Here is a 25,676-nt window from a genome sequence, read left to right on the forward strand (position 1 = left end):
AATATCAGGATAAAAGTGCCATATGTGTTATTTCAGGATATATTTTATTCGTGAAATAGTTACAATCACACACATCTAGGTAGATATAAATCTACCTCATTTTTCCAACAACCTTTTTCTAACAGGAATAAAATTTGAATCTCAATCCTATTAATAAGTTGTAAAATTGAACGTGGCCTTTTAGTATTTTCAAGTCTGTCAGTTCTGTCAAGCCCGTAGTGGATTAGACGTAATTATATATAAATATTTACCTATGCACGAATGTAAAAAAGACTTCGGTGTTGTGGATATACGCCAGACTTACTTAGTGCTAACAAACAGTGTCTTGCATTTAATGCAAACATGCTAATAGGTAGGTATGCTTATAGTTTTTGGATTTACCAAAAACGAATAGACAGACAGAGTCAGAGTTCAAATAATAATCTTTAGCTCATCCGTGAATTATGTCTATGAACGTCACTGCACTGCCTATACCTACCAACATTATTTTATGTTTCATGTTTTTCACATTATGTACATTTTTACATCAAAATTACAATGTCAAAGTTAAGAAACAGTCGTTAGTTGTTTGTTTTTGTAGACCAAGGTATCTGTTTACATATCACGTCGGTGATTTAAGTATTACTTTTTTTAAGTAAGCACAGAAATCTTATTTCGCCATTGACTTATAAGTACGAGTATATTACTTTGAACTCATTGTATTTCACACAGGTAGATATGAATATTTAAAGTTTATTCGGAGATTTTGTACTTAATGTTGGACGTTGGACAGATGTTTCGTATTGAGATGGTCAGTGAACTGACATGGCGAACGAAGTCGTCGTCAAAAGTTTGTATTTATATAATAAAAAAGGGGAATTAATTGATCGATTGTCATATCAACAATAACAAGGCACTGGTAGAAGTTACAACCCTGACTTTGAAAAGAGGAGGTATCAAGTTACACACACACCTAGTGTACCTATATGTGGCTACGTAGTGTTGAATGAAACTAAATAACATTATTAAACAGTTATTTAATACCTTAAAATATAACATAAAATAAAATATAAACTTAAAAATCTAAATTAAGCGTATTTGGCCGCCAGTTGCTTCGCCAAGTCAATGTATTGTTTTTTAGCGTCGTCTTGTGAGATGCCCTTGCGGCCGGACCAAGCCTTGAATTTCGCATTTTCTACAAGGCCGCTGGGTTCACCTGAGGAAAAATAAAAATAATTAAGTATCAGAAGTTAAGAGAGTTAAAAAAAGAGTTAAGATAGTTAAAAAAACCAATGAAATGTTTCGAGAAATAGTGCCCATGTGATTCGCTTGGCTTGTCTTGGCATGGGCACTCAAATGCCCCCAGAGATAATACCTATATTTTTATCTTTCTTATTTACCACTAGTAGTACTAGCATTGATGAGAAGTGTAAAATTTGTAAAATTGTTAAGGTTATCGAGCTATCGCATTAACAGATGTTTAGATAACGTTTTCTTTGAAAATGACTCGATGTTAGACGCTGTATTTTGTGTGCAGTCTGAAGACATAATAGAAACCATCTAATAAAGTAATAATTCATTTATAATAGAATTTCAATAAAGACCAAGAGTATACCTTGTTAGCGTATACCTATCTATGTATAAGTAGTTTATATCTGTGGCCAAGATAAACTAGTTAGATGGGTGGCTTATAATGATTCAACTGTAAAGTTCGATGACGTTGTGGACGTCATAACGTTACCTATTTGAGGAAGTCAATTTTCCGATGATTTTGAGGACTAATGAGATTATAAACAGTTGTGGTCTAGCAACATCCGTATGTATTTTTAACTGATTCGAAAATATTCCACCAAAAGACACGTCATTTTGCTTTTTTACTTTTAACTAAGTAGCTGTATACCTAATAAACTTTCAGTATCTATTTCACTTTGTCTGAACATAACATGAAAATATTTGCGATCGGCGAAATGTTTATGCCTATTATCTTTTAGCTGTTTAATACGACAACCACAACTATACGTTTGTTACTTTTACGACAGAAGAATCTAACCCATATTGGATCACAGTTACACATCTGAATGTGCTATTTAAATCGAGAGGAATTCTTCATTTTTTTCTCATCGTTAAAGCTCCAGTTAGTAGGTACTCTAACTAATGTACGTACATAACTTAGAAAAGTCTCAGGTGGCCATGACCCGTGACTCCATACGCATCACACATTTTACCCGGACAAATTATCGATTCGACCAATGCGCTTAGCGCTAGTCTATGTCTACTAATTTTATACAGAGGTAACTCTGATAGTTTGTTTGTTTAAAGGCTATGCATGCATGTACCACGGGCAAAGCCGTGGCGCGCCGCTAGTCACTACATAGTATAAAACAAATATATAACGCTATTTTAGTCTGTTTGTCTGTATGCTTAAATCTTTAAAATTACGCAACGGATTTTGATGCGGTTTTTTGTAACAGGTAGAGTGATTCAAGAGGAAGGTTTTTATGTATAATAACATTTATAATTTTGCACCCGTGCGAAGCCGGGGCGGGTCGCTAGTATAAATATAAAGGCAAGTACATACTGATGTTGACGTCACCAAAGTTGGCTTGCTTGTACAAGGAGTAGAGGGCCAGGTTCTCGCTGTCAGCCGGCTTCGTCTTCCAGTTCCTCACGGACTCGGAGACTTGCTTGAATTCCTGGAAAATAGGTGTTATTCACAGATTATCACTACATATTATAATGTAAATTCCTCCTATTTTGCTCTGCATGTTTGTATGCGCTAATCTCGGAAAGTTGTGAACGGATTTTGTTCCTGTTTAAAATGTTGGAAAGAAGGTTTTCTGAGGAAGGTTTGTATCTATAAATTCACTACCCGTGCGAAGGGTACCCGGGGCGGGTCGCTAGTTTAATTATACAATCTTTATTGCCCAAATAAACAGAACATAAAATGTTTTACATAACAATTGGCGGACAACCTACCAGTCAATACCAGCGAATCATTGGGTATCGTTAAGAAAGTTTAAGGTTGGTGCAAAAAAGCATAACATTCTTACAAACTTTTGTATTTAAGTTAATATTGTTGTTCAAAAATTGTGAAAGTAAAAGTAAGAGAATATACAAAGAAAACAGCTTAATTCAATGATTTTTTAACATTGGTATCAGTGTTTCGAATTTAAACTTTGTTTTTAAAATGTCCATCAGAATTAACTTAAAAATTACCAACTTGATTTGAATGACGTCAAATTGATTTCAGCTTCATAGGTAATTAACTGATTAAAACTTTTTATCATCAATCGATCATAAAGTTACTTTTCTTATCACCGGTATCGTAATTTATATAATCACATATATAATTTTAATCAATAAGCAGATATGACAATTTAATACTATGATAGGTACCTATGGCGGCCATAGGTATTATAGGCCAAGGGAAAATCTTAGGAAAATTTAATTTTAAGCGATTGGCTAGCAACCTATCACTACCTATACTAATATTATAAAACTAAAGAGTTTGTTTGTTTGAACGCGCTAACTCAGGAACTACTGGTTCGAATTGAAAATTTCTTTTTGTGTTGAATAGACCATTTATCGAGGAAGGCTTTAGGCTATATAACATCACGCTGCAACTATTAGGAGCGAAGAAATAATGGAAAATGTAAAAAAAACGGGGAAAATTATTCATCCTTGATGCTTCAATGATGCCCAAAACTACTCCACGCGGACGAAGTCGCGGGCACATCTAGTATCTGAATAAAGCTTTTAAATTGAGCCTAGTGTTGGGATGTGACGTGGTTGTGTAGTGACAATCTGAGTATCTATTGGCCTACCTACGCTATATACATATAATGAAGACGTGATGTGTGTGTAAAACTATTTAAGCTTACCTGGTCAAGAGACATTTTGGTAGTTTTGTTTGAGATCTGTAACAAAGAAAAATCATTATTATGGTATGTTAGTTTCTCTAATAATAAAAGTACCAACTATTTATATATAAGTAGGTAGGTACCTACATATAAACTGTTTACATATAGGTATATAGGATTTTGAATTCAAGAAATATTATTATTTTGTGTAAAAAGCACACTAATGGCCTATAGGTCAGATTTTTACCTATCTATTTATGCGTACATGAAAAAATCCTAAATTATTGAACATTTTATTTGAGGTCAAATTTACCTAGTATAAAAATACTTCTATTCGAGTCTTCTATACAGAAGACGCCAAAATTTATTGCAACTTCTAAACTGTTGGCTAGTTTGACATGTTTCTTGTCTCATATCTTTCACGTTAACCAGATTTCGTTGCGTCTTGTCCAACTTCTTTTATAATGAGGTTACCAGGCCGTGGTACTGGTATAATGGACATTCCAATCAATAAAAACAATTGAAGCTCATAACAATTTTAATACGCAATGAAAATGTCCGTCTTCTGAGTGCTAATCTAATGGATATTTTATAAGTAGTTTAATGTGTAATTATATTTTCAGTACAAGCAAAACTTCATGGTTTCCTGTAAACTATGGAATCTTAAAAAGATGAAACTAAATAGAAGAATGAAACATTAATGCATACCCGAAATAAGCTGGGAGCTGTTTCCCGTGGGAAGAAACAAAACGCGATGCAAAACGTCTGCAGATGCAGGTGACACAGTTTTGATTACTTTATAATATTATGATTTTCAGGTGATAATGTGAACTGCCAAAGTGCAAAGACTGATAAAAACAGAGCCTGCGACTGGGAAAATAAGTTTTAAGCTGATAAAAACCCTACCACTGCAAGAAGCTAGGTATTTTTATGGCACCATAAATTGTATCAACGTGCAATAATGTTTTACTTGAATTCCAAGTTTTACATTTACGACCGCAATTCGTTAAAACGAGCGGTGTAGCCATTTCATATTCCATTAATAATCCTAACTAATAATATTTTAATGGAGAAGAAAGTTTGTATGTTTGTTACCTCTGCACGCATACTTTAGTATGGGCAATTGGGTATAAATACTTTTCTTCCTGAAAACAACCTATTCTAGGGATAGAAGTTCTCGAGCGAGGCCGTAGGCAAAGGTAAGCCATTATCCTGAATGAATCAATCGCGTGCTGCGACATTTTCGGGGGTCAAAGACCTCTATAACTGTAGCTTACATACATACATGAGTACTTTTACTTTTCAAATGTGTCCGGTGTGACGATGGTAAATTCGAAGAAACTGGTTTTCTTTTTTAAGAACAGCAGACCAAAAATGTTAACCTTATTATCTGGGTAAATACATACATATAATCACGTCTATATCCCTTGCGGGGTAGACAGAGCCAACATTGATTTAAACGTATTGTTTCAAGTCAAGTAGGAGGTAAATTTACCTTTTAGACATCAAGAATCACTCCATTTCAAATAAATATTCAAGTTCACTTGACCCAATGTTAGGTCAAGTTGGTTAAATTAAAAGGTATTATAATCACCCCTACGAACTATTTTAAAAACTAAACCACATGGATGAAATATATCAAAGAGGTGTTCATACCTATTTGATTTACTTTACGATACAAATATTCGTAAATCAATACGCATAACACACATCGTAAAATATTCGTAACAACTGAAAAACGCTTTCTATTTCTAAAAATCGATGTAAGTATAAGTTAATTTATTTATGACTTCATCAATTTTAACAATGACCTTAGAATCCTTTACGTAGATATACGAGTAGAAGAAGGCTAAGGAAAAGCGTACCTATTTTTATCTATTGCCTCAATCATCATCCAAGCTGAGTTAACTTCCCTGTGTTGAAATTAGATACCCTCCGTACTTGTACTCGATTCTGCGACCTCGTCACAAGCGAACCCTGGGCTTCTCAGAGAGCTTCTCTGGATAAATGTCCAGTGAATGAGTTAACAAAATCGAACTTATCGCTAAAGCAACTGTTTTCCAGTCAAAGCTTAGATTAATAAAAAAAAATGTTTATTTAGGTAACCAAAGGTAAGTACATAACACAAGTTGTGGGAGTCTCCTTTTAAGCAAAATTTGCTTGTGCCAGGAGGCACCGCTCTTTCATAACATATCAATTATTATTAGATACTACTAAATAAACTGTTTACAAACTTAAGCTAAATAAAGGTTTGAAAGTACTTTGAACTTAAGTTATACTCGTAAGTAAAGAAACGATGCCACACCTCACACAAACATCAACCTTGTTTATTTTAGTTGGGTAAAATTAACGGGTTATACTGAAGTTTAAAATCGCTGTAACGTGTCTTAAAGCGGTGGATCTCTGAAGTACAGACACAAAGCCATTCGAATAATACAGTCTTCCTTGTCAACGTTCCAGTTCCAATCCACCCTGTTCTTTTACCATATATATATATCACATAGTAATACATACCTTGTTATTATAATGGAATTAAACATTAATTAATGGAATTAATCAAAATAAACAAACAGTACACTTACCAGGAGTCCGGCTGAAGAAATAGATCGCGTTCCGAGTGAACACTGAACAATTTTCACGCTTGCCTCTCGTTAAATTCCCGACCGCCCGCGAAGCTCTTAAGACTTTTATCTAGGGCTGTCAATTATAAATTGTGGTGGTACAGAGTGGTTTTATTATCTAGTCCATTTCTACTGCCGTGTGGTTCCCGAAACCAATAAAAAAAAATAATAGGACCACTCCATCTCGTTCCCATGGATGTCGTAAAAGGCGACTAAGGGATAGGCTTATAAACTTGGATTCTTCTTTTAGGCGATGGGCTAGCAACCCGTCACTATTTGAATCTCAATTCTATCATGAAGCCAAACAGCTGAACGTGGCCTATCAGTCTTTTCAAGACTGTTGGCTCTGTCTACCCTGTAAGGGAAAAAGACGTGATCATATGAATCATATGTCCATTTCTACTGCGACTATATCTATCACTGTCTCCCGTGAACCCTCCACGGCTTCGGAGCCTGGGGTCTGCTTCCCAACAGTTACAATCAAACAGGCCACAAACCACGTTGCTTCTTCTTTCTCCTGGCTTAAGTCCCGGTTGCATCCTCACCAGTCTGGAGAGGAGCCCGGGCTTTGTCTTTGACCATGGATGGGTGAGTCAGGTTTTTACACGAAGCGACTCCCGTCCGTTATTTATAAATGTAAAAGTTGTAACTATTTCCCGAGAAAGAAAATTTCATCCAAATTCTACTAGACGAATTTTGATGAAATTTTGTACATAGGTAGAATATATCATGTTAGCATACTCATTTAAATCATTTCATTACAACATGATGCTGTGAACTCTGAACTAAATGCTGTTGTGTATAGAAAGAGAAATAGATACAAAATAAGTAAGTATTCTTAAACATAAGAATTGCCAACCCTACGGTAAATGTCAATAAAAATAAACGCTATCATTATATTTTTAATAATGTTGTATATTCTTATCAGTCCTAATCTTAAATCCACTGATACGATAAACATGAGATACTAGCTTGCAAAAATCATGGAACATAAATAAAAATAGGGATAAATTTAGCTCCAATTCTTGGCCATCGGGGATAACTTATCCTTGCTAAGTTGAACAGACTGTATATAACAGAACAGAAAGTATAATAAAGTTCATACATACATACATAAAATCACGCCTCTTTCCCGGAGGGGTAGGCAGAGACTACCTCTTTCCACTTGCCACGATCTCTGCAAATTTCCTTTGCTTCATCCACATTCATAACTCTCTTCATGCAAGCTCGGCGGTTTCGGGTACTTTTGACCTGACCCTTAACCAGGACGTCCTTAATTTGATCAAGATATGTTCGTCTAGGTCTTCCCACTCCGACCTGTTTTCATTCATCCTATCCACATGACCGAACCATCTCAACATACCCTTTTCTATTCCTGTAACTACATCTTCTTTCACATCACAACATTCCCTTATCACGCTGTTCCTTATTCGGTCACTCAATTTCACACCCAACATACTCCTTAACGCTCTCATTTCCACTGCATTTATTCTGCTTTCGTGCTTCTTTTGCCATACCCAAATTTCACTCCCATACATTAATGTCGGGACCAACACGCCCCTATGCACAGCCAGTCGATAAAGTTCATGAACACGAAATTCCATATGACTTGGAAAAAAAAATTAAGAAAAATTCTAAAATGTAGGTGGTTTATACATCTTTGAGTTTTGCTTAAGTTTAAGCAGAAATTTAAAATACGTTCAAAACATAACTTCCTTATAGGGCTTATGCGCTCTGTAACACTGTAACGGCTTAACCTAAAGTTAGTTCAAGATCCGTGGTAACATATGGGGTAATATTTCACAAGCGAAATCGAGTGTTATTTGTACCTACATACATACATATAGTCACGTCTATATCCCTTGTGGGGAAGACAGAGCCAACAGTCTTGAAAAGACTGAAAGGCCACGTTCAGCTGTGTGGCTTTATGATAAAATTGAGATTCAAATAGTGACAGATCGCTATAACCTATCGCCTACAAGAGAAATCCCAAGTTTATAAGCCTATCCTTTAGTCACCTTTTACAACATTCATGGGAAAGACATGGAGTGGTTCTATTTTAAAGTTCCTGAAACCACACGGCACTTGTTCCCGTTTGTTTGTCCAATTTCGAAACTGTAAATTTTTTAATCTGATAACATTTCTGATAAATAAAAGCAAAATACTCGTAGCTCCAATGCAATTGCTATCTGTTTCAAAATAGGTCAAAACATTGCAAATTCCGTTATCATATAGAATTTGCGGAAATTTCCCGCCAAGCCCACACCTCCTGGTGTCAAGATAGCATTCCGTGATAACATTTGACAAACAAGTTAACTCAAAGTTTGGATAAAATAATTGGAAACCGTAAAAAAACCAATAAATATTGAGTCCACCCTTGACTGAAATCATACCACAGAATCAGTAACACTTATTGTAATTTTCCTTATAATCATCATGTCATCATCAATCATGCTTTTTTGAGAGTAATAAGTAGGCAGATTTTAGAAAGTGTAAAAATTATTTTTCATTAATTTTTTTTTATGTTTGTTAATAACTTACCTTATTTTAATAATTATTTTAATATTATTCAATATTCTGTGGTTTCCATATTTTCGAACAAAAAAGTATTTAATCATTTCCGAATCTGTAATTCATAATATCACAGACGATGTTATCTATCACGTAAAACCGTCTAATTGACAAATGCTTAGACGATATAATCTCAATCAAATGAGTAAAGCACCACGTGTTGATGTTAGGTAAATAGTAAGTAGGTATACCCAACACATGATGGTTATCAAAAGAAAACCAAAATAATGTACAGAGCTAAGTCTTCATAACAATTTAGTTAATGATCTGAAATCGCTTTCCTTCTGAGACAGTATAGTCCCAGTTGCATCTTCACCTCTCCAAACGCTTACAAAATTTGGGATTGAAATAAATTCATCCTTTAAATTTGCTGCATGAAAAAATTGCCAATTATTTTGTGTTTGGATCAAAGCGGATTTTATTAAGGTAATCACATCTGTGTTTTGAGAGCTCGGGTCGGTAGAAAGAGAAGACTTCTGCCTAGCTGAGTGAATGTCGTGTTGTTCCCGGCAACTATAGAATGGGACCAGTCAGTATCTTTCCCATAGATCTCGTAAAAGACGATTTGACTAAAGGCTAATTACTTGGGATTACTCTTATAGGCGATGGGCGGGTAACCAGAATTATTTGAATCCCAATAGAGCTAAACGTGACCTTTCAGACTCTGCTGCCTCTGTCTAGCCTACAAGGGATAAAGACGTGATTATATGTATGAGTGAGTGCCCAGTCCCCTACAAAACCGCGGCTCCGACGGTGTTAAATCTGCTTTCCTTCTTTTCAATCATTATTTTCATTTCCCTATGTTAGTGCGATTTATCAAAGAAATAATCTCTGAAAAAAGTGGAACTCAGAAAAATTTCATCACTGTTCATGAATCACCAAATTATATCTAAATCACTACATATTCCCCTTATTTTCTACTTCGGTATGTATGTGCTAATCTCAGAAACTCGTTGATTCCCGTTTGAAATATTGGAAAGAGGGTTTTCTAAGGAAGGTAACATCTATGAATGCTACCCGTATGAAGCCAGGGCGAGTTGCTAATATAATTGGGAATGGCTTCTACATAAATTATTTCTTTAGACTATTATTATTTCTTTAGACTATATTAGGCAAACGAGTTATGTGACTTGACTCTGTCTACCCGTAATACGTGATATGTGCGTGACTATCAAGTAAGTTTACGTGGCGCTGTGATATGGAAGACGTGGCTGTCATGACAATGCATTTATCGATAACAATAACTCGTATGTTTTTGATATCGTGCAGGTGTGGTGTAGGATAGGTCATATCACATCATCATCTATCGTTTTTACGTGGGTACATACATATAATCACGACTTTATATCCCTTACGAGGTCGACAGAGCCTACAGTCGTGAAAAGATTGATAGGCCACGTTCAGCTGTTAGACATAGAATTGAGATTCAAATAGTGACAGGTTGCTAGCCTATCGCCTACAAGAAGAATCCAAAGATTATGAGCCTATCCCTTTGTCGCCTTTTACGACATCCATGGGAAAGAGATGGAGTGAGCTAATTCTGAAGTACCGGAAAGCACACGGTGACACATCATCTAACGTTTTTTAAGTCACGAAATTAATAATTTGCTTGACATTAAAGTATGAGAGACTGAGTAGAAAGTGATCGTAACAGCCGTGATGTAAGCCATTGGTAGGTATCATAATCTCTGAATACTAATCGATGCTCTTACGGTGTGGGGAAACATCGTGAGGAAACCTGCCATTCGGGCAACTGGATGTGTAACCATGGATCCAATACGGGTAAGGTTTACCTGCAAAGGTTGCGGAGGTCAGATGGGAGTCGCTTCGTGTAAAAAAATGACTCACCCAATCCAGGATCTATGGTCGAAGGCATACCCCGGGCTCCTCTCTAGAGAGGTGAGGATGCAACCGGGACTAAAGTCAGGAGGAAGAAGAAAGTAGGTATCATAATCTCATAAGGTTCTAAAAATTTACGTTCAATTTCGGAGAAAATAATGTAGAGTGTGTAAAAACGAAAGAATGTGAGACCAAAACTGAATACCAATGAATATTTTATGACCGGTAGCGGCAAGCAAAAATGGGTGCCTGTATAAATTGTAATGTAGTGCTTATAAATTAAAACAAAAATATCACTTTAATTTGGTTAATTTTTTACATACATACACATTCATAAATCACCTAATTACCGGAGGGGTAGGCAGAGACCACATCTTTCCACTTGCCACGATCCCTGCATACTTCCACATTTATAACTCTCTTCATGCATGCATGTCGGTTTCGAGTACTCTTTCTAAAATAACTCAATATTTTTTAATATTATTGTATTCAATATTAAAACATAATGATAAATAGACATTTATTTATGTCCGTTTTGTAAAGATTACTAGATTACGATAACACCCGGACTTTTCATATCGGAGTGAATCGTAAATAAGGTTAACCCTTTGACCGCCATGGAAGTCTTAGGGTAAGTGCACATCGAGACGTGACATTTGTAAAAATTCAACTATTGGTCTAGTAGATAAAGAATTATACAGAGATAATTTTACTCAATTAATTAGGTTAATAAATAAAAAATAGGATAATGTAAAATTTTGCTTCGCTCGAATCTAGTAAGTACACAATGACACATCACATCGTGAACTTAGAAGATTTTTAACATTATCCAGACACCTGGATATTTTGAATCTTTGCTCAGATCGACTCTTGGGCTTTCTAATATTCAAATTTGCAACAGGAGTCGTGAATCTTCTCTCTTGAATCTTGGCCAATGGTGATACAATCGCGCAAAGGCGTAAAAGTTACCTCCCAATAAGCAGTGTAAGTAATTAAATAAAACTAAACGTTTATTTATTTTTATTTATTTACACAAATAAATAAGATAAATGTTTAAATAAGATAACTTCCCATTTATTAAAATAAAACAATTAATTCATAGATAAAGATATTTTTTCAAGCTACAAATTGTTCTCCTTGCATTTTATCGAATGGCAACATCATAGGGTCGGTGGGCGGCATTTGTACAGTCGCGGCCAACACGGCCGACGGCCGGCCTGATTTTAGCAGCAATACCTACAAAAAAAACAGAATTTAATTATTATTCTTCCACACTTATAATAAAGAAAAAATATTTGTAAGTTTATAACAAACTAGCTGTGCCCGCGACTTCGTCCGCGTGGAAGTCGGGGGGACGGTCAGGCGGTCACGCGTATTAGAAAGAACGCTGGTTCGCCGTATTAAATGTTTCGCTGCAAAATCTCAAAACCTATTCGTCTGATTTATATAATAGTAAGTAATAAACATATTTATTTGGATAAGGATTAATACTGAATTAAAGAAAATTGGTTTTAAAATAACTTATGTTTATAATGAAAAAATAATCTTAAAAATGAACATAAAAGTGGTTATTGTAAGTAAACCTTAAGAGATAGATATATGCTCTCGCGGACTTTTTAGTGGCAAAAAATGAGTACTTTACATCTTTAGTACATTGTTTTACTATATCTTTGTTGGTTTGCGCAGCGTTCGCGTGGAAAGCTCGCAGATGGCCGACTCATTCAACTTTCACCTGCATTGTTGACGTTTCCCGTAGGAAATCCGGGATAAAATGTAGCCTATAGCCTTCCTCGATAAATAGACTATCTAACAGTGAAAGTATTATTCAAATCGGTTCAGTAGTTTCTGAGATTAGCGCGTTTAAACAAACAAACAAACAAAACAAACTCTTCAGCTTTATAATATTAGTATAGATAAACTCAAAAACTACGGTACCGATTTTGAAGCAAATTCGGTACGCCTTTAGGAATAACATAGGCTTTTGGAAATTCCCACTGGAGAAAAGCGTTGTGCAAAAGCCAGTCATGAAATAAATATCAAGATTATAAGAGTACCAGAAACCGACGAGCGTGCATGAAGAGACTTACGAATGCGGATAAAAGTATGCCTGAATGTGCAGATTTCCTCAATTCCCCTCGCCGCAAGAGCATCGGTTAGCACTCAAACTAATATATACATTAATTGCCGTGTGGTTCCCGGCACCAATACAAAAAGGAATAGGACCACTCCATCTCTTTCCCATGGATGTCGTAAAAGGCGACTAAGGGATAGGCTTATAAAATTACGATCCTTTTTTAGGCGATGGGCTAGCAACCTGTCACTATTTGGATCTCAATTCCATTATTTAGCCGAGCAGCTGAAAGTGGCCATTCAGTCTTTTCGGGACTGTTGGCTCTGTCTACGCCGTTTGGGATATAGACGTGACTATATGTATGTATGTATGTTTGAATGCTAACCGAAATTCAGAAAAGAGTACAGCCGAAGTAGAATTCAAACTTGCGACTCCATGCGCGTCACGCAATTCACCTGCTGTGTAACTTATTTAACTTAAACCCGCAGCTTCGTCTGCGCCAATTTAGCGCCACTTACAATAAAATGCAGGCCTTTCGCAAACCCCATAGGAACTATAATTTAACCGGGATAAAAAGTACCCTATGTCCTTCTCCAGACTCTTTAAACGTATATTCCTACGCAGAATTTCAAGAAGATCAGTTCTGTAGATAACGCGTGAAGAGTCAAACAAACTTACTTTCGCATTAATAATATTAGTTGGGATCTACCTGGTGCCGTGTGGTTCTCGACACCAATACAAAAAATAATAGGACCACTCAATCTCTTTCCCATAAATGTCGTAAAAGGCAACTAAGGGATAGGCTTACAAACTTGGCATTTCTCTTGTAGGCGATAGGCTATAGCGACCTGTCACTATTTGAATCTCAATTTTATCATAAAGCCACACAGCTTAACGTGGCCGTCTTTAGTCTTTTCAAAACTGTTGGCTCTGTCTTCCCCGCAAGGGATAAAGACGTGACTATATGTATGTATGTATGGGATCTACCTTCAACAAAGACCTTTCTCCACCATGACCGGTGACGGTTCTGAACAGCAGCTCCGGATTGAGGTCGTCACCGAAAACCTCTTTTACTTTGGTGGGGAACTTCAGTTTACCACCGGGAGAAATTAATGGCACCTGAAATCTCACTTATTGCTGTAACGATGTGGCTAACGCAGATAAAATAGTGAATAATTTAAAGCCGTGTGAAAAGGAACACTCCATCCCTTCTCTAGATGTCGTAAAAAGCGATTAAAAGAATAGGAGCACAATTTGTAGTTCTTCTTTTAGGCGATGGGTTAGCAATCTGTCACTATTTCAATCATTTAGCCATACAACTGAACGTCGCATTTCTGCCGTTTGAAGACAGTTGGCTCTGTCTGCCACGTATGGGATAAAGACGTGATTCTAAGTGCCTTTTAATGTAATTTTGAAAATGAGGGTAAAAAGAAAATACTATATTAGCGACATCTATTTACAAATAGTTGAGAAGTAGTCGGCAAAGCAGTGCTGTTTTACCGACTTAGTAGGTACTTGTCCATTTTACCTCATAATTCGGGGTGATCGACTAAAGATATTGAAAAAACTGTCACCATTATAACTTTAAGTACTCTTATAATATAATAGATATTATTTACCTTAATATAAGGATGTGACACCTTATAGTTGGTGTTGTGTACATGAAACAGTATAGTCAGACCGATGACAGCCTTATATGATGATGTGTTCTCTATAATGAGCCCCACTCGGAACACAGGGCCTAGGCCTTCCACCTGCAAGTATAACACTAATATCAGTGCCCGAACGTAAAACCTGAAATTTTTGACTTTGACATCTGTCATTCTAAACGGCTTTAAAACTGTCTAATCATGTTACTTATGATATCAATGTATTCTCTCGTCCACATTTCTATTCTAAGTTTGGATAGTTGTTTAGTTGACGTTGTTGAAGAAAATGCTGCAGTGCAGTTTGTTACCGCTTCTTCTGCACTGACGCTTTGGAAGCGGCAGTAAACTTAGTTTAAAGTTATTTATTTGACGTCAACCAATGTTGCGAATCCAAGTGATATGACAATTATTAAGTGAAATGAGGTATCCTATAATTATGAATAAAAAATTTGAATTTGAATTTACCCGTCATTTTTTTCCCTTGACGTTTGCAAACGCCATTAAAAAAAAAGAAAAAGATCGATTTTTCGTTCAAAACCTCTCACCTCAGCTGTCAGTTTGACAGGCTCCATGGCGCCGACAGCGATGCTGTTGTCGCTCTTGAGATGAGCTTCCAGAAGGGTCCTGGCCGCCAGGAGACGGACTCTGTTCAGCTCGTGTTGGAAAGTCTCGTGCATCACTGCAAATTCATAATTTATCAATCAACTGGAATTTAGAAATCTCTGAATGAGGCATACGCTTTTCACTTGATATCGATTTACACGTGTATTATTGTCCTTAAAAATTACCATAAAACAGTGTGTCCTTATCTAACAACTCACCAACGGCATTCTCCCTCTCCCTCACGGACTGCTCGATGAACAGTTTGGACTTCTTGGGTATAAGCCAGGGTTTGGCGTTGGCCTGAGCGACCTCCACACCCGCCGCGTGACCGTTGAAGTCAGCTGTGCGTTTTAAAATCTTCAACATGAGGTTACCATCTGAAATTAGGAATGGACTTAGTAAAAAAATATTTTTTGTCTAATTTACTTAATAGTGCCGTGTGGTTACACCGCTACCAATAAGGAAAAAAATTAGGACCACTCCATTTCCTTCCCATGAATGTCGTAAAAGGCGACTAAGGGATAGGCTTATAAACTTGGGATTATTTTAGGCGATGGGCTAGCAACCTGTCACTTTTTGAATCTCAATTCTATCATAAACCAAAAAGCTGAACGGGGCCTATCAGTATTTTCAAGACTGTTGGCTCTGACTACCCCGCGAGGGATGTGTACGTGACACAAGTAAACTTTCACTTTGCTTAACTTTTGACATAGGTATTCCAGGGATCTAGATGTAGAGACTTTATCCGCTTATCTCAGGCCAGAATTATTTTGCTTATTATGGCCCATTAACTACAAAATTTTCTCGTTCAAATGGAAACAATTTGAAAAAAATTACTTACTGCATGTCACTATGATGAGCACGTGCTCCTCTTGTCCCAATTGACCGAACTTCATTACCGACACGACATCTGAAAAAAAACAAGATAAGCATAAGCAAACATACATGCAGAAATTACATGTTTACTTTCTTTCTCGCTTCTGGGTAGTGACATCGCTGACGTCACACAACATCTGCCAATCATAGCAAAGAGTGTTACGCGCTCAGCCAATAGCAGCGAAGACGCGCATACAAAGATTTCACAGGTTGGAACATAAACACAACGTCCTATTTAACATCGTCTGTCGCGCGGTTCCCCAGGTATAACACTTAGCCTGGAATAGAATAGAATAGTTAAACAGAAGATCTTCCCTTTGTGGCGGTCGAGCCGAATCATCGCTCCCGCTGCGACCCTTTATATGTATAGCGTGGTAGACCATCTCATACAGGATAAATATATATTTGTAGGAACTAATCCTTTTATATTCTACTAAATACTAATAAGTATTGTAAATGCAAAGGTCTAACAGTTTCGAAATTATCCTTAATATTGTATGATGTGTGTGTTTTTATGACTGTTTTATGCAAAATCTAATGAACAGATTTTCATTCGATTTTGCGATTTAACTCACACATTGAAATAACATATTAAGTTTAAATTAAGAATAGAATATTTATTTTACAGTTTTAACGCGAACGAAGTCGCGCGCCACCATCACCACATTACCATTACATTACAATAATTAAATAGTAATTAAAAGTAAAATTAAATAGTATGATTAAAGGCATTTTGCCGCCTCTGCCATAGCTAGTAGTCTCTGCACAGTGCTTTAGGTCCAACTTATATTCCGGCTATACGTTACCTCTGACAAACATGGCGTCCCGCCTCGCCTTCCCGTCGTACAGCATCACGTGCCCCGACGCCAGCGCCACTCCAACGAGCGTCACTCCCAAATGTAGCACCGGGAACAGGCTCATGGCAACTGGACGGTGTTCTAAGTTCAAATGCCACTGTTTTTTGCCCTGGAAAGGATACAGGGTACAGAAGTTATAAGGCACAATTTTTTTTATATTTCATAGCTCGAAAATCAAAAATCAATAGGATTTGCGGGGTAGACAGAGCCAACAGTCTTGAAAAGATTGATTATGCCACGTTCAGCTGTTTGGCTTAACGATAGAATTGAGATTCAAATAGCGACAGGTTACTAGCCCATCGCTTAAAAGAAGAATCCCAAGTTTATAAGCCTATTCCTTAGTCGCCTTTTACGACATTCATGGGAACTATATTGAGTGGTCCAATTCTTTTTTTTTATTGGTGCCGTGAGCCACACGGCAATAGGATTTTATTTAGAAAATATAGTTCAATCGACAATAAGACTTTTTAACTAGTTACTACCACCTCTTCAGAGAGGAGGTGGGGGTGCGTCTTGCAAACGCGACTCGCGTCTGACCTCGACAACCTTTGCAGGGGAATCAGGCCTGAATGGTGAATCATGGTAAAAAAAATGCGTAAATGACATTTTGCTCTTCGTTTTTAGTAGGAGCTAGTAATAATACATATATAGATACATCATATAGCCACGTTTATTTACCTTGCACTCTGTTTACAGTCTTGAAAAGACTGAAAGACCACGTTAAGTTGTATGGCTTTATCATGGAATTGAGTTTTAAATAGAGACAGGTTGCTAGTTTATCACCTCCAAATTATTTATTACACCTTAATACAAAAGTACCTACGTATATTATATACTTTATACACCCAGTACCTTTTTACTATAACAGGCCAAAGTGTTATCAGCGCAGACGACGATTACGCTGTTATCTGAAGGCATGACTTCTACGGCTATAATCTGCTCCTGCGTGGTGAACAACAATCTACCTTCAGCCCAGTCTCTCTTCAGTATGCATACGCATTTCTCCCTGTAACGAAATATACATACATACATATAACCAGCAATCTCGAAAAGACTGAAAAGTTATGTTCAGCTGGATGTCTTCTTACACATTCAATACTAGCTGTGCCCGCGTGTATTTTGGGCATCATTGAAGCCCCCAAGGATGAATAATTTTCCCCATTTTATTCGCATTTTCCATTATTTCTTCGCTCCTAATAGTTGCAGCGAGATAATAAATATCCTAAAGCCTTCCTCGATAAATGGTCTACTAAACACAAAAAGAATTTTTCAATTCGAACCAGTAGTTCCTGAGATTAGCGCGTTCAAACAAACAAACTCTTCAGCTTTATAATATACTAGCGACCCGCCCCGACTTCGCACGGGTGCAAAATTCGGAAAAAATTATAGTACATAAAAACCTTCCTCTTGAATCACTCTACCTGTTACAAAAAACCGCATCAAAATCCGTTGCGTAATTTTAAAGATTTAAGCATACAAACAAACAGACTAAAATAGCGACTTTGTTTTATACTATGTAGTGAAGTATAGATAGATGGCCACAAAAGCAAAAACAGTTGAATTTACTACCTAGCTCTATTTTTTATAAGGTGCGTTTCATGTGCAATACAGTGTATTAGGCGTGCGATGAAAGGAACGCGGGAAAAGCCGTGTAAAAATCAACATAGACTCTAGATGTTAGTTTTCACACCTTGTAGCTATTGTGATTCTGTAGTCCACACTGCACAGGCCTGTTGCCACCATCTGGTATGGCGTTTTCTTTACTGTGCATACCTTGGCCTGCACATCAATAAAAGGTCACTTATTTCATACATGTGCCGTGTGGTTCCCGGCACCAATACAAAAAAGAATAGGACCAATCCATCTCTTTCCCATGGATGTCGTAAAAGGCGACTAAGGGATATAAAATAGCGATCCTTTTTTTTTAGGTGATGGGCTAGCAACCTGTCACTATTTGGATCTCAATTCCATCATAAAGCCGAGCAGCTGAACGGGGCCATTCAGTCTTTTCAGTGGCTCTGTCTACCCCGTAAGGAATATAGACGGACTATATGTATGTATTTCATACTTAGTTTATTTGACTTTAGTATCATGGTTATAGTTGGGTTGGTTACCTCTCCAGAGAAATAGGGACGCCAGAACCAAGTTCTATAGCCAGGATTAACTTCTAACTAACTCACTTGACGTCAATAAGTGATACATTTCATCCAATTTTGAAAATTAATCTATTCCCCAGGAGGTTGATAATATTTCATCGCTAGCGGTGTAACTTGGGTGTTTTTCATTTGGTGTAGAAAAGCTTTTTTAGCTATTTCTACAGAATATTAATTATATTATATAAATATTTTTGTTTTTGTAAACAATACACTCATATATAACAACAAGGTCGATTTTCATTAAAAATAAATTAAAATATATATTTAATCAAATCAATCTCACCTGTGACAACGAAGTAAACATTTGCGGCTCAATTAAAATGATCTCTCCATCTTCCGTACCTATGACCAGACACGACACTGCATGCTTCTCCACCGAATGCATCCTGAGGGTAGTTATACATGCAATTTCTGGAACTTTCGACATCGGCACGTCTGTTAGCTGTTCGAGGTACTCCAGTTGCTGATCTGAGGACATTGCCAAGAAGTCCCTAGACTGGGCCGTGAGGATTTTTGCAGGAATAGCGGTGAGGTTCTCTGTGAGAGTTGATATGGTGTCGGCATTGTGGTTTGATGGGTTTGTTAACTAGAAACATTGATTAAGGTATTATAGTTTCCAAAATTTATTTAAAGTTTAACTTTAAACCTGGACAAATGTTATGCTTAATTATATAAAAAAAGCCTTTATTCAGACAAAATAATTATAATTTCATAACTTTTTATTTCCACAGCATCAACTCTGTATGTGAATTGTTGTCAACTTAATTACTTTAAGTACATTTTTTATTATAAATGTAGTGCTTCATTGTGGAAATTTAACATAATTTTCATATGAAATTTTTTGTTATATTATAAACAAATAAAACAATACAGACCTGTTTCCAAACCTCCATCTCACAAGTGCTCAGGTCAAACGAAGGCAAATAGTATTTGTAGAATATCTTCAAATTGCGATACATGTACACACAGGAGCTGAATGCCACGGCTATGATTGGACTGGCATGGGGCACTGATTCACTGGCGTAGAACCCCACAACTCCTAGAGGTAAATCTGGTAACATTAAGTCGGAAACTTGCATTGTACCTTTAAAAACCTGCAACAAATATAATCTGTACATGTGTATAAGGTACTTAACATAAAAACATATATATATAGTAACAATACACACACAGCAACGTTCTCGAAGAGACTCCACCACCATGTTCAGCTGTGTGGCTTCATGATGGAATTGAGATTAAAATAGTTGATAATGATAATGACAGGTTGCTAGCCCATTCAGGCATTATTATATTATTGAGCTTTAATATTTTACCTTCAATTTAGGACCTTCTTCTCCCTTCCCCAAGTCACCAACAAGAAGTTTCATTTCATTATCATTGTTCAGGTCCACAAGCGCCAGGTTTGAAGGTAAGGTATTTAGTTCGATTTCATCTGTTCCCACTTCTACGTCCAGCCATCGTGTCATACTCATCATAAAATGTTTTTATTAAAACCTTAAGCAGCATGAAAGTTTCCTTAAACTGAATTCTGGTTTTGTTGTTGAGTTGATTGTTTTTGTTTACATATTTGTTGACATGGCAACGGAAATCTTCATGACATTTGTCACTGATTGATGTTACTATGTTACTAGATAGCCAGTTTCCAACAATATCAGCTCTCAAAATTCGTTTAGAGCGCATTAGCGCCACTTGGAGTTTTCATTAAGTAGACAAAAGTTTAGTCCTAAACATATTACATTAAAGCCCAAAATTCTCAAATGCCAATATGCTCGTTCATAATAAACAAGTTTCATATTTTGTGTGTTTTAGGTTTTAGTACAATAAATTTATTTATTTATGTATTTCACTTCATTGCGGCGAACTTAATGCTAAAAGTATTATCTATCAGTCAACCTTTGGGTCTGACAGAAAACTTTAATGTGGTATAAAATCAAATAATTATAATAAACATACATAAACAATAAACCATAATAATATACATAAATAAATAGGTGCAGCAATTACCGAAACGAGTGAAAAGACTTCATCTTTGTCGTTACCTTTTCCCTCTTTCTATGTGAGGTCGGCACAGTACATTAGTTTTTTCCAATAGGCTATTTTACACCATGTAAAAAAAAATATAAAAATGCACGTATCTTATAGATTTTGTAAAAAATAAAAGAAAAACATCGATCATTATTCATAAAAGTGCAATATGGATTTTATAATTCAATTTAAAAAATCCTCTTTTTTAATCTGTTCTTCAAAAGTCGAAAACGCTATCCGCCATGTTGGGTACTGACGTGACGTCATACTTTTAGTAAACAAATATCGAATCGAAAACATATTGATGATGTCAGGCTCTGTTTATTTTGAAATTTTAAAATTTCTATCACGTTTTTGGGTTTTTACTCTTTAATAATTTAATAGAATCATGGAAGACGGTTTTGTGAAAGCAGACAATATAAATCTACCGAGGATTAATACGTTGATGGTTTCTCATTTTAATATCACTTGGCAGTGGAATCCACAATTTTTCTGGTGTTTTTATACTTGTATTCATGCATTCAGGAACAAGACACCAACAATATGTATTGTAATTCATTATTACAAAAATCTTTTTACTTTAGTCTTACGTAGAGCCGTATTGTTTACTAAAAGTATGACGTCACGAGTCAAAACAGCATGGCGGATGGCGTTTTCGCGCGAAAATACAAAATCATAAATAATAAATCGTTTTTAGAGCACTTTTCGGCTTCAAAAAATTTTAATAAAAATTCTATAGGTATAACACAGTCTCAGGATTGATTTAAAACAGTTTTCAAAAAAGAGTGTAATAGCCTATTACTGCAAGATGAGGTATATTATAATAACCTCGCCACTCAAGAAAAACCTGTATACCTGTGATTTGAAACTAGAACGACTTGGGGATGTCCTAATGGAGTCGGGAATCAATCAATTGATAAATACGTAATATAATAAACAGTAAAATTTAAATAGACTTTAAAAACACTTAAAAGCTTAAAACTAGACAACCGATCGAAGCTAGACAGCCTTTTAAAGTCTACGATAGCGCATTTTCATCAAAGACAGCTGGCAATACTATTATGTCACGTCAGTCGTATTTTTCAAGTTTCATGGATGTTTCAGTCAGTGTTTTGTGTTTGTTTTTTATTTACTGGTAATGTAAAGTTGAAGTTTTTCAAAAGAAACAAAAAATTTAACTTTATGTGTTATCGATTTTAAAATGAGTGATTAGAAGAATCTCTACTGTAATTTACAGAAAATCTACGGTAAGTAAGCTAAAGATACTAATCTCGGCAAAAAAGTTTATTTATGTATCCTTCTTTTTTATTTATACAATGTACTAAATTCTGTGTAAAAAACAAATCTACTTCCTTGATGTTATTTAGTGTCACTTCTGAAGTGAATAGATCCTCAGCATTTAAAACCGTAAGTTCTTTGTTCCAATGTTGTATACAAGTATACATGAATACCTACCCATATATTAAAAAAAATCTAAATTATTTAATAGCATGGCAGTCTTACATACTAACTCAAAAAAGTATTTCAATTTTACATAAATACTCATTATGTAATGAAATATAATGATCTTAAACATCCAAGACCCAGAGCTATCAGAAAGAAGTAGAATTTTATCATGCCCTGGCTTTTTAACCAGAAGTGTCAAAGACATTGAAGGTCCCGGGATTGAATCCCTTCGATCTTGCAACCTTCAATGTCTCTTGCAAGCACACTACCGCATGAAAAACATAGGCTGTTAAAAGCTGCTGTCAAGTTTCTACTGGTTTGATAGCTTTTAATTAAGAATTTGAAAAATATATAACATTTGCTCCATCATTTCTGTTGATGTTAAACTAAATTTACTAGCTTCATTCATAAGTGAAATAAATTTTTTAATGAATTTTATTCTGATGAATCATACTCTTGACTGTAATCCCGGTTGGGTTGTTACCTCCTTCCCCTAAGCTCGCTGGTGACATGAATAAAATATACAATTTTCTTATGTATGTATGTAATATCTTTATTGCATAGAAATTTACACAGTAACAAGAAAATAGTACATAGTTATAAAAGAAACAAATCACTTGCAATGGCGGACTTATCCCATGAAGGGATCTTTCATAATGTTTAACATACAAACCATAGAATTTTTGACTAAATACATAATATATTGTATTTAGTCAAAAAATCTAAAGATTAACTTGGGAATAATTTCAGTCACTAATTGAACTTGTGTAAATTTTTTCTTATTTATAACTTCACTGAATTTATTTATGAAAGTACTTATTTGTATTTTTCTCTGATTAACTTTAATTATTATATAAGACAACCCACATATTAAACCGTCCAGAAATAAATTCAAGACTTGTATTTTGAGATACTAACTTGACAATACATACATACATATAGTCTTGTACCTCTGGCCAGGAAGAAAAAACAGTACAACAGTTTTGAAAAAACTGGGAGATCATATTCAGCTTAATGATATAATTGAGATTTAAATAGTGACAGGTTGCTAGCCTAAAGCCCACAAAAATAATCCCTAGTTTATTAGCCTTTCCATTAGTCGCATTTTACGTCTTCCATGGGAAATATATATAAATTGTGATGTGTAACATACATACTTACATAAAATCACGCCTCTTTCCTGGAGGGGTAGGCAGAGACCACCTCCCTCAATTGTGATGTGTTGTTGATAAATATAAATTTTTTTAAAATGTTTCTGACTTTCTTAACCAAGTTAACTTTTTAAATAATAATGTCCAATATTACTAAGGAAACATGATAACCAGAAATTCCGTCTTCCCCATGACTCAATACCGCACGATCACGATCGAACCTAGTCCAACAAGGTGGCTTTCATTTTATTTTACCTTATTTGCAAAAGCTTCGGTGTCTTGATGCGGGATACGCGGTGCCTGTGACTCAACAACAGGTTTTACTATGATGCTGAATGTCAAATGTGTTTGATATGCCTAGTTTACACGAGCTTAGCTAGCTATGGATAGCTACGCTTCTTGTGATTTATTTCTTATTTCTTCGAACTAATGTCTGACGAAAGCACTCAAAACTAATCGTATCATCAATATTGTAGATGACGAGAGTAAAAAAGAGGACTCAAAACGAGCTTAGGTGACTCTAAATAAGATTCGACAAAGAATGGATGGAAATACAGAGGAAAAAGATGTCGGGAAAAGGGACTTTCCCCTCGTTGATTAATATACACTACCTATCTGTGTATTTAAAAAAAATCTTATGAAAACTGCCATATCGCAACAGTGACCTTGCACGAGTTTGTAGGGTCCGATTATAGGAATAACATCATCTCATAACACAAGTGTATGTTGTAACGCCAAATGTCTTATTTTGCAAGATATTCCGGTCCTTGCGGGGTAGACAGAGCCAACAGTCTTGAAAGGACTGAATGGCCACGTTCAGCTATTTGGCTTAATGATAGAATTGAGATTCAAATAGTGACAGGTTGCTAGCCCATCGCCTAAAAAAGAATCCCAAGTTTGTAAGCATATCCCTTAGTCGCCTTTTACGACATCCATTGGAAAGAGATGGAGTGGTCCTATTCTTTTTTGTATTGGTGCCGGGAACCACACGGCACTAATTTTATACAATTTTCGAAATTACAAGGTCGGTGTTGTATATCCATCTCTATGTGCATGGAATGCGGTTCGTTTATGTGTTGTTTTTTGAAAATCATGATGATGATTACTGTATCTGCCTCTTCGAGTACATCATTTTTGACTTCACTCGCGGGTTGGCGACGGTCAGTCAACTGATGTTCAGTGTAGCATCAAATGGCCAAGTCATGATTTTATCAAAAAAATTGCCGTAGACGACTTAAAATCTTATCTTGACCTTAACTCGTGTGTCTTTCTTATGGTTTTAAGATTTTATTAGCTGTCTTGAAACATGAATCTTCTAAATTCATTCGTATAAACTTATAAATGGCCATTGTGAATATGTCTAAAAATACTTAGTGGATACTGCCTAAAGCAGTTTTGGGACAGTTTCTACTAGTTTAAAAATTTACTAGTGTTCTGAGTCATATCATAAATTTATCCCGTAAATTTAATTTTTTTTGTAGCCGTTACTAGCGCCACCTTGGGTTGACATTTTCGAGAAGAAAATGTGTCTAATGAAATAACGGTAGACTTGCTAATTACTGTGTAAATAACAAACAATTTCAACTGAGTCATACTTTAACCGTTAATACGGTTTCTTGAGGTTGTCTGAGGCGGAACTTGGATATTCTCTAGGTATTGAAACTATCGACAGATTAAACTTTGACGTCAAATATATAATGTACTTATTTTGCGGTCATGACAGAAGGGGCAGTTTATTTTGAATGGCCTAACTTCAGAACACATTATTAAATACACCGATTTAAATGTCATATTTAATCAACATTGGAAACTGAACATGAAGGATTTATGTGACAAGAATTGGTGGGTGGTTTAGATATGTTTAATATTGTAAACTTTATAATCGTCCTACTTTTCTGCCTGATTCATAGAATAATATGAGTCTGTTGTCTGGAATATTGTATCATGAACAAAATTTTGTCATCCGTTCAAA

The 25,676-nt window shown here is 35.8% G+C and overlaps 3 protein-coding genes across 6 annotated transcripts in view; 1 reads left to right on the forward strand and 2 right to left on the reverse strand.

Moving 5' to 3' along the window:
• LOC106137109 (putative acyl-CoA-binding protein) overlaps positions 1-6,542 on the reverse strand; it is a 347,495-nt gene extending 340,953 nt beyond the window's left edge. For 3 of the 4 annotated variants that reach the window (XM_060944461.1, XM_060944459.1, XM_060944460.1), the window contains exons 1-4: positions 6,422-6,542; positions 3,861-3,896; positions 2,558-2,672; positions 1,037-1,195 (exon numbers count right to left, since the gene is read on the reverse strand). In XM_060944461.1, coding sequence (XP_060800444.1) covers positions 1,068-1,195; positions 2,558-2,672; positions 3,861-3,875 — 258 coding nt within the window. In that variant the 5' untranslated portion in view covers positions 3,876-3,896; positions 6,422-6,542 and the 3' untranslated portion in view covers positions 1,037-1,067. Of the gene's footprint in view, positions 1-1,000; positions 1,196-2,557; positions 2,673-3,860; positions 3,897-6,421 lie in introns of those variants that run through there. The other variant, XM_013337873.2, reaches the window with a different exon arrangement.
• A 5,401-nt stretch (positions 6,543-11,943) lies between these two features.
• LOC106137108 (Bardet-Biedl syndrome 1 protein) lies at positions 11,944-20,661 on the reverse strand. The gene is made up of 12 exons (XM_013337872.2): positions 20,396-20,661; positions 19,958-20,176; positions 19,366-19,668; positions 18,617-18,705; positions 17,779-17,932; positions 16,876-17,035; positions 16,035-16,103; positions 15,412-15,570; positions 15,136-15,269; positions 14,561-14,695; positions 13,929-14,060; positions 11,944-12,106 (listed from the first exon to the last, which is right to left on the reverse strand). Exons 1-12 carry the CDS (start codon positions 20,555-20,557, stop codon positions 11,987-11,989), a joined length of 1,836 nt encoding a protein of 611 aa, XP_013193326.2. The 5' UTR covers positions 20,558-20,661; the 3' UTR covers positions 11,944-11,986.
• Positions 20,662-22,191: 1,530 nt separating this feature from the next.
• LOC106140556 (rho guanine nucleotide exchange factor 15) overlaps positions 22,192-25,676 on the forward strand; it is a 100,568-nt gene continuing 97,083 nt past the window's right edge. The window contains exon 1 of the mRNA XM_060944429.1: positions 22,192-22,354. The gene's annotated coding sequence lies outside the window, so the exon portion shown is untranslated. The remainder of the gene's footprint in view (positions 22,355-25,676) is intronic.

Source organism: Amyelois transitella, chromosome 5 (genome assembly GCF_032362555.1).
Source record: "Amyelois transitella isolate CPQ chromosome 5, ilAmyTran1.1, whole genome shotgun sequence".
Taxonomy (NCBI): domain Eukaryota; kingdom Metazoa; phylum Arthropoda; class Insecta; order Lepidoptera; family Pyralidae; genus Amyelois; species Amyelois transitella.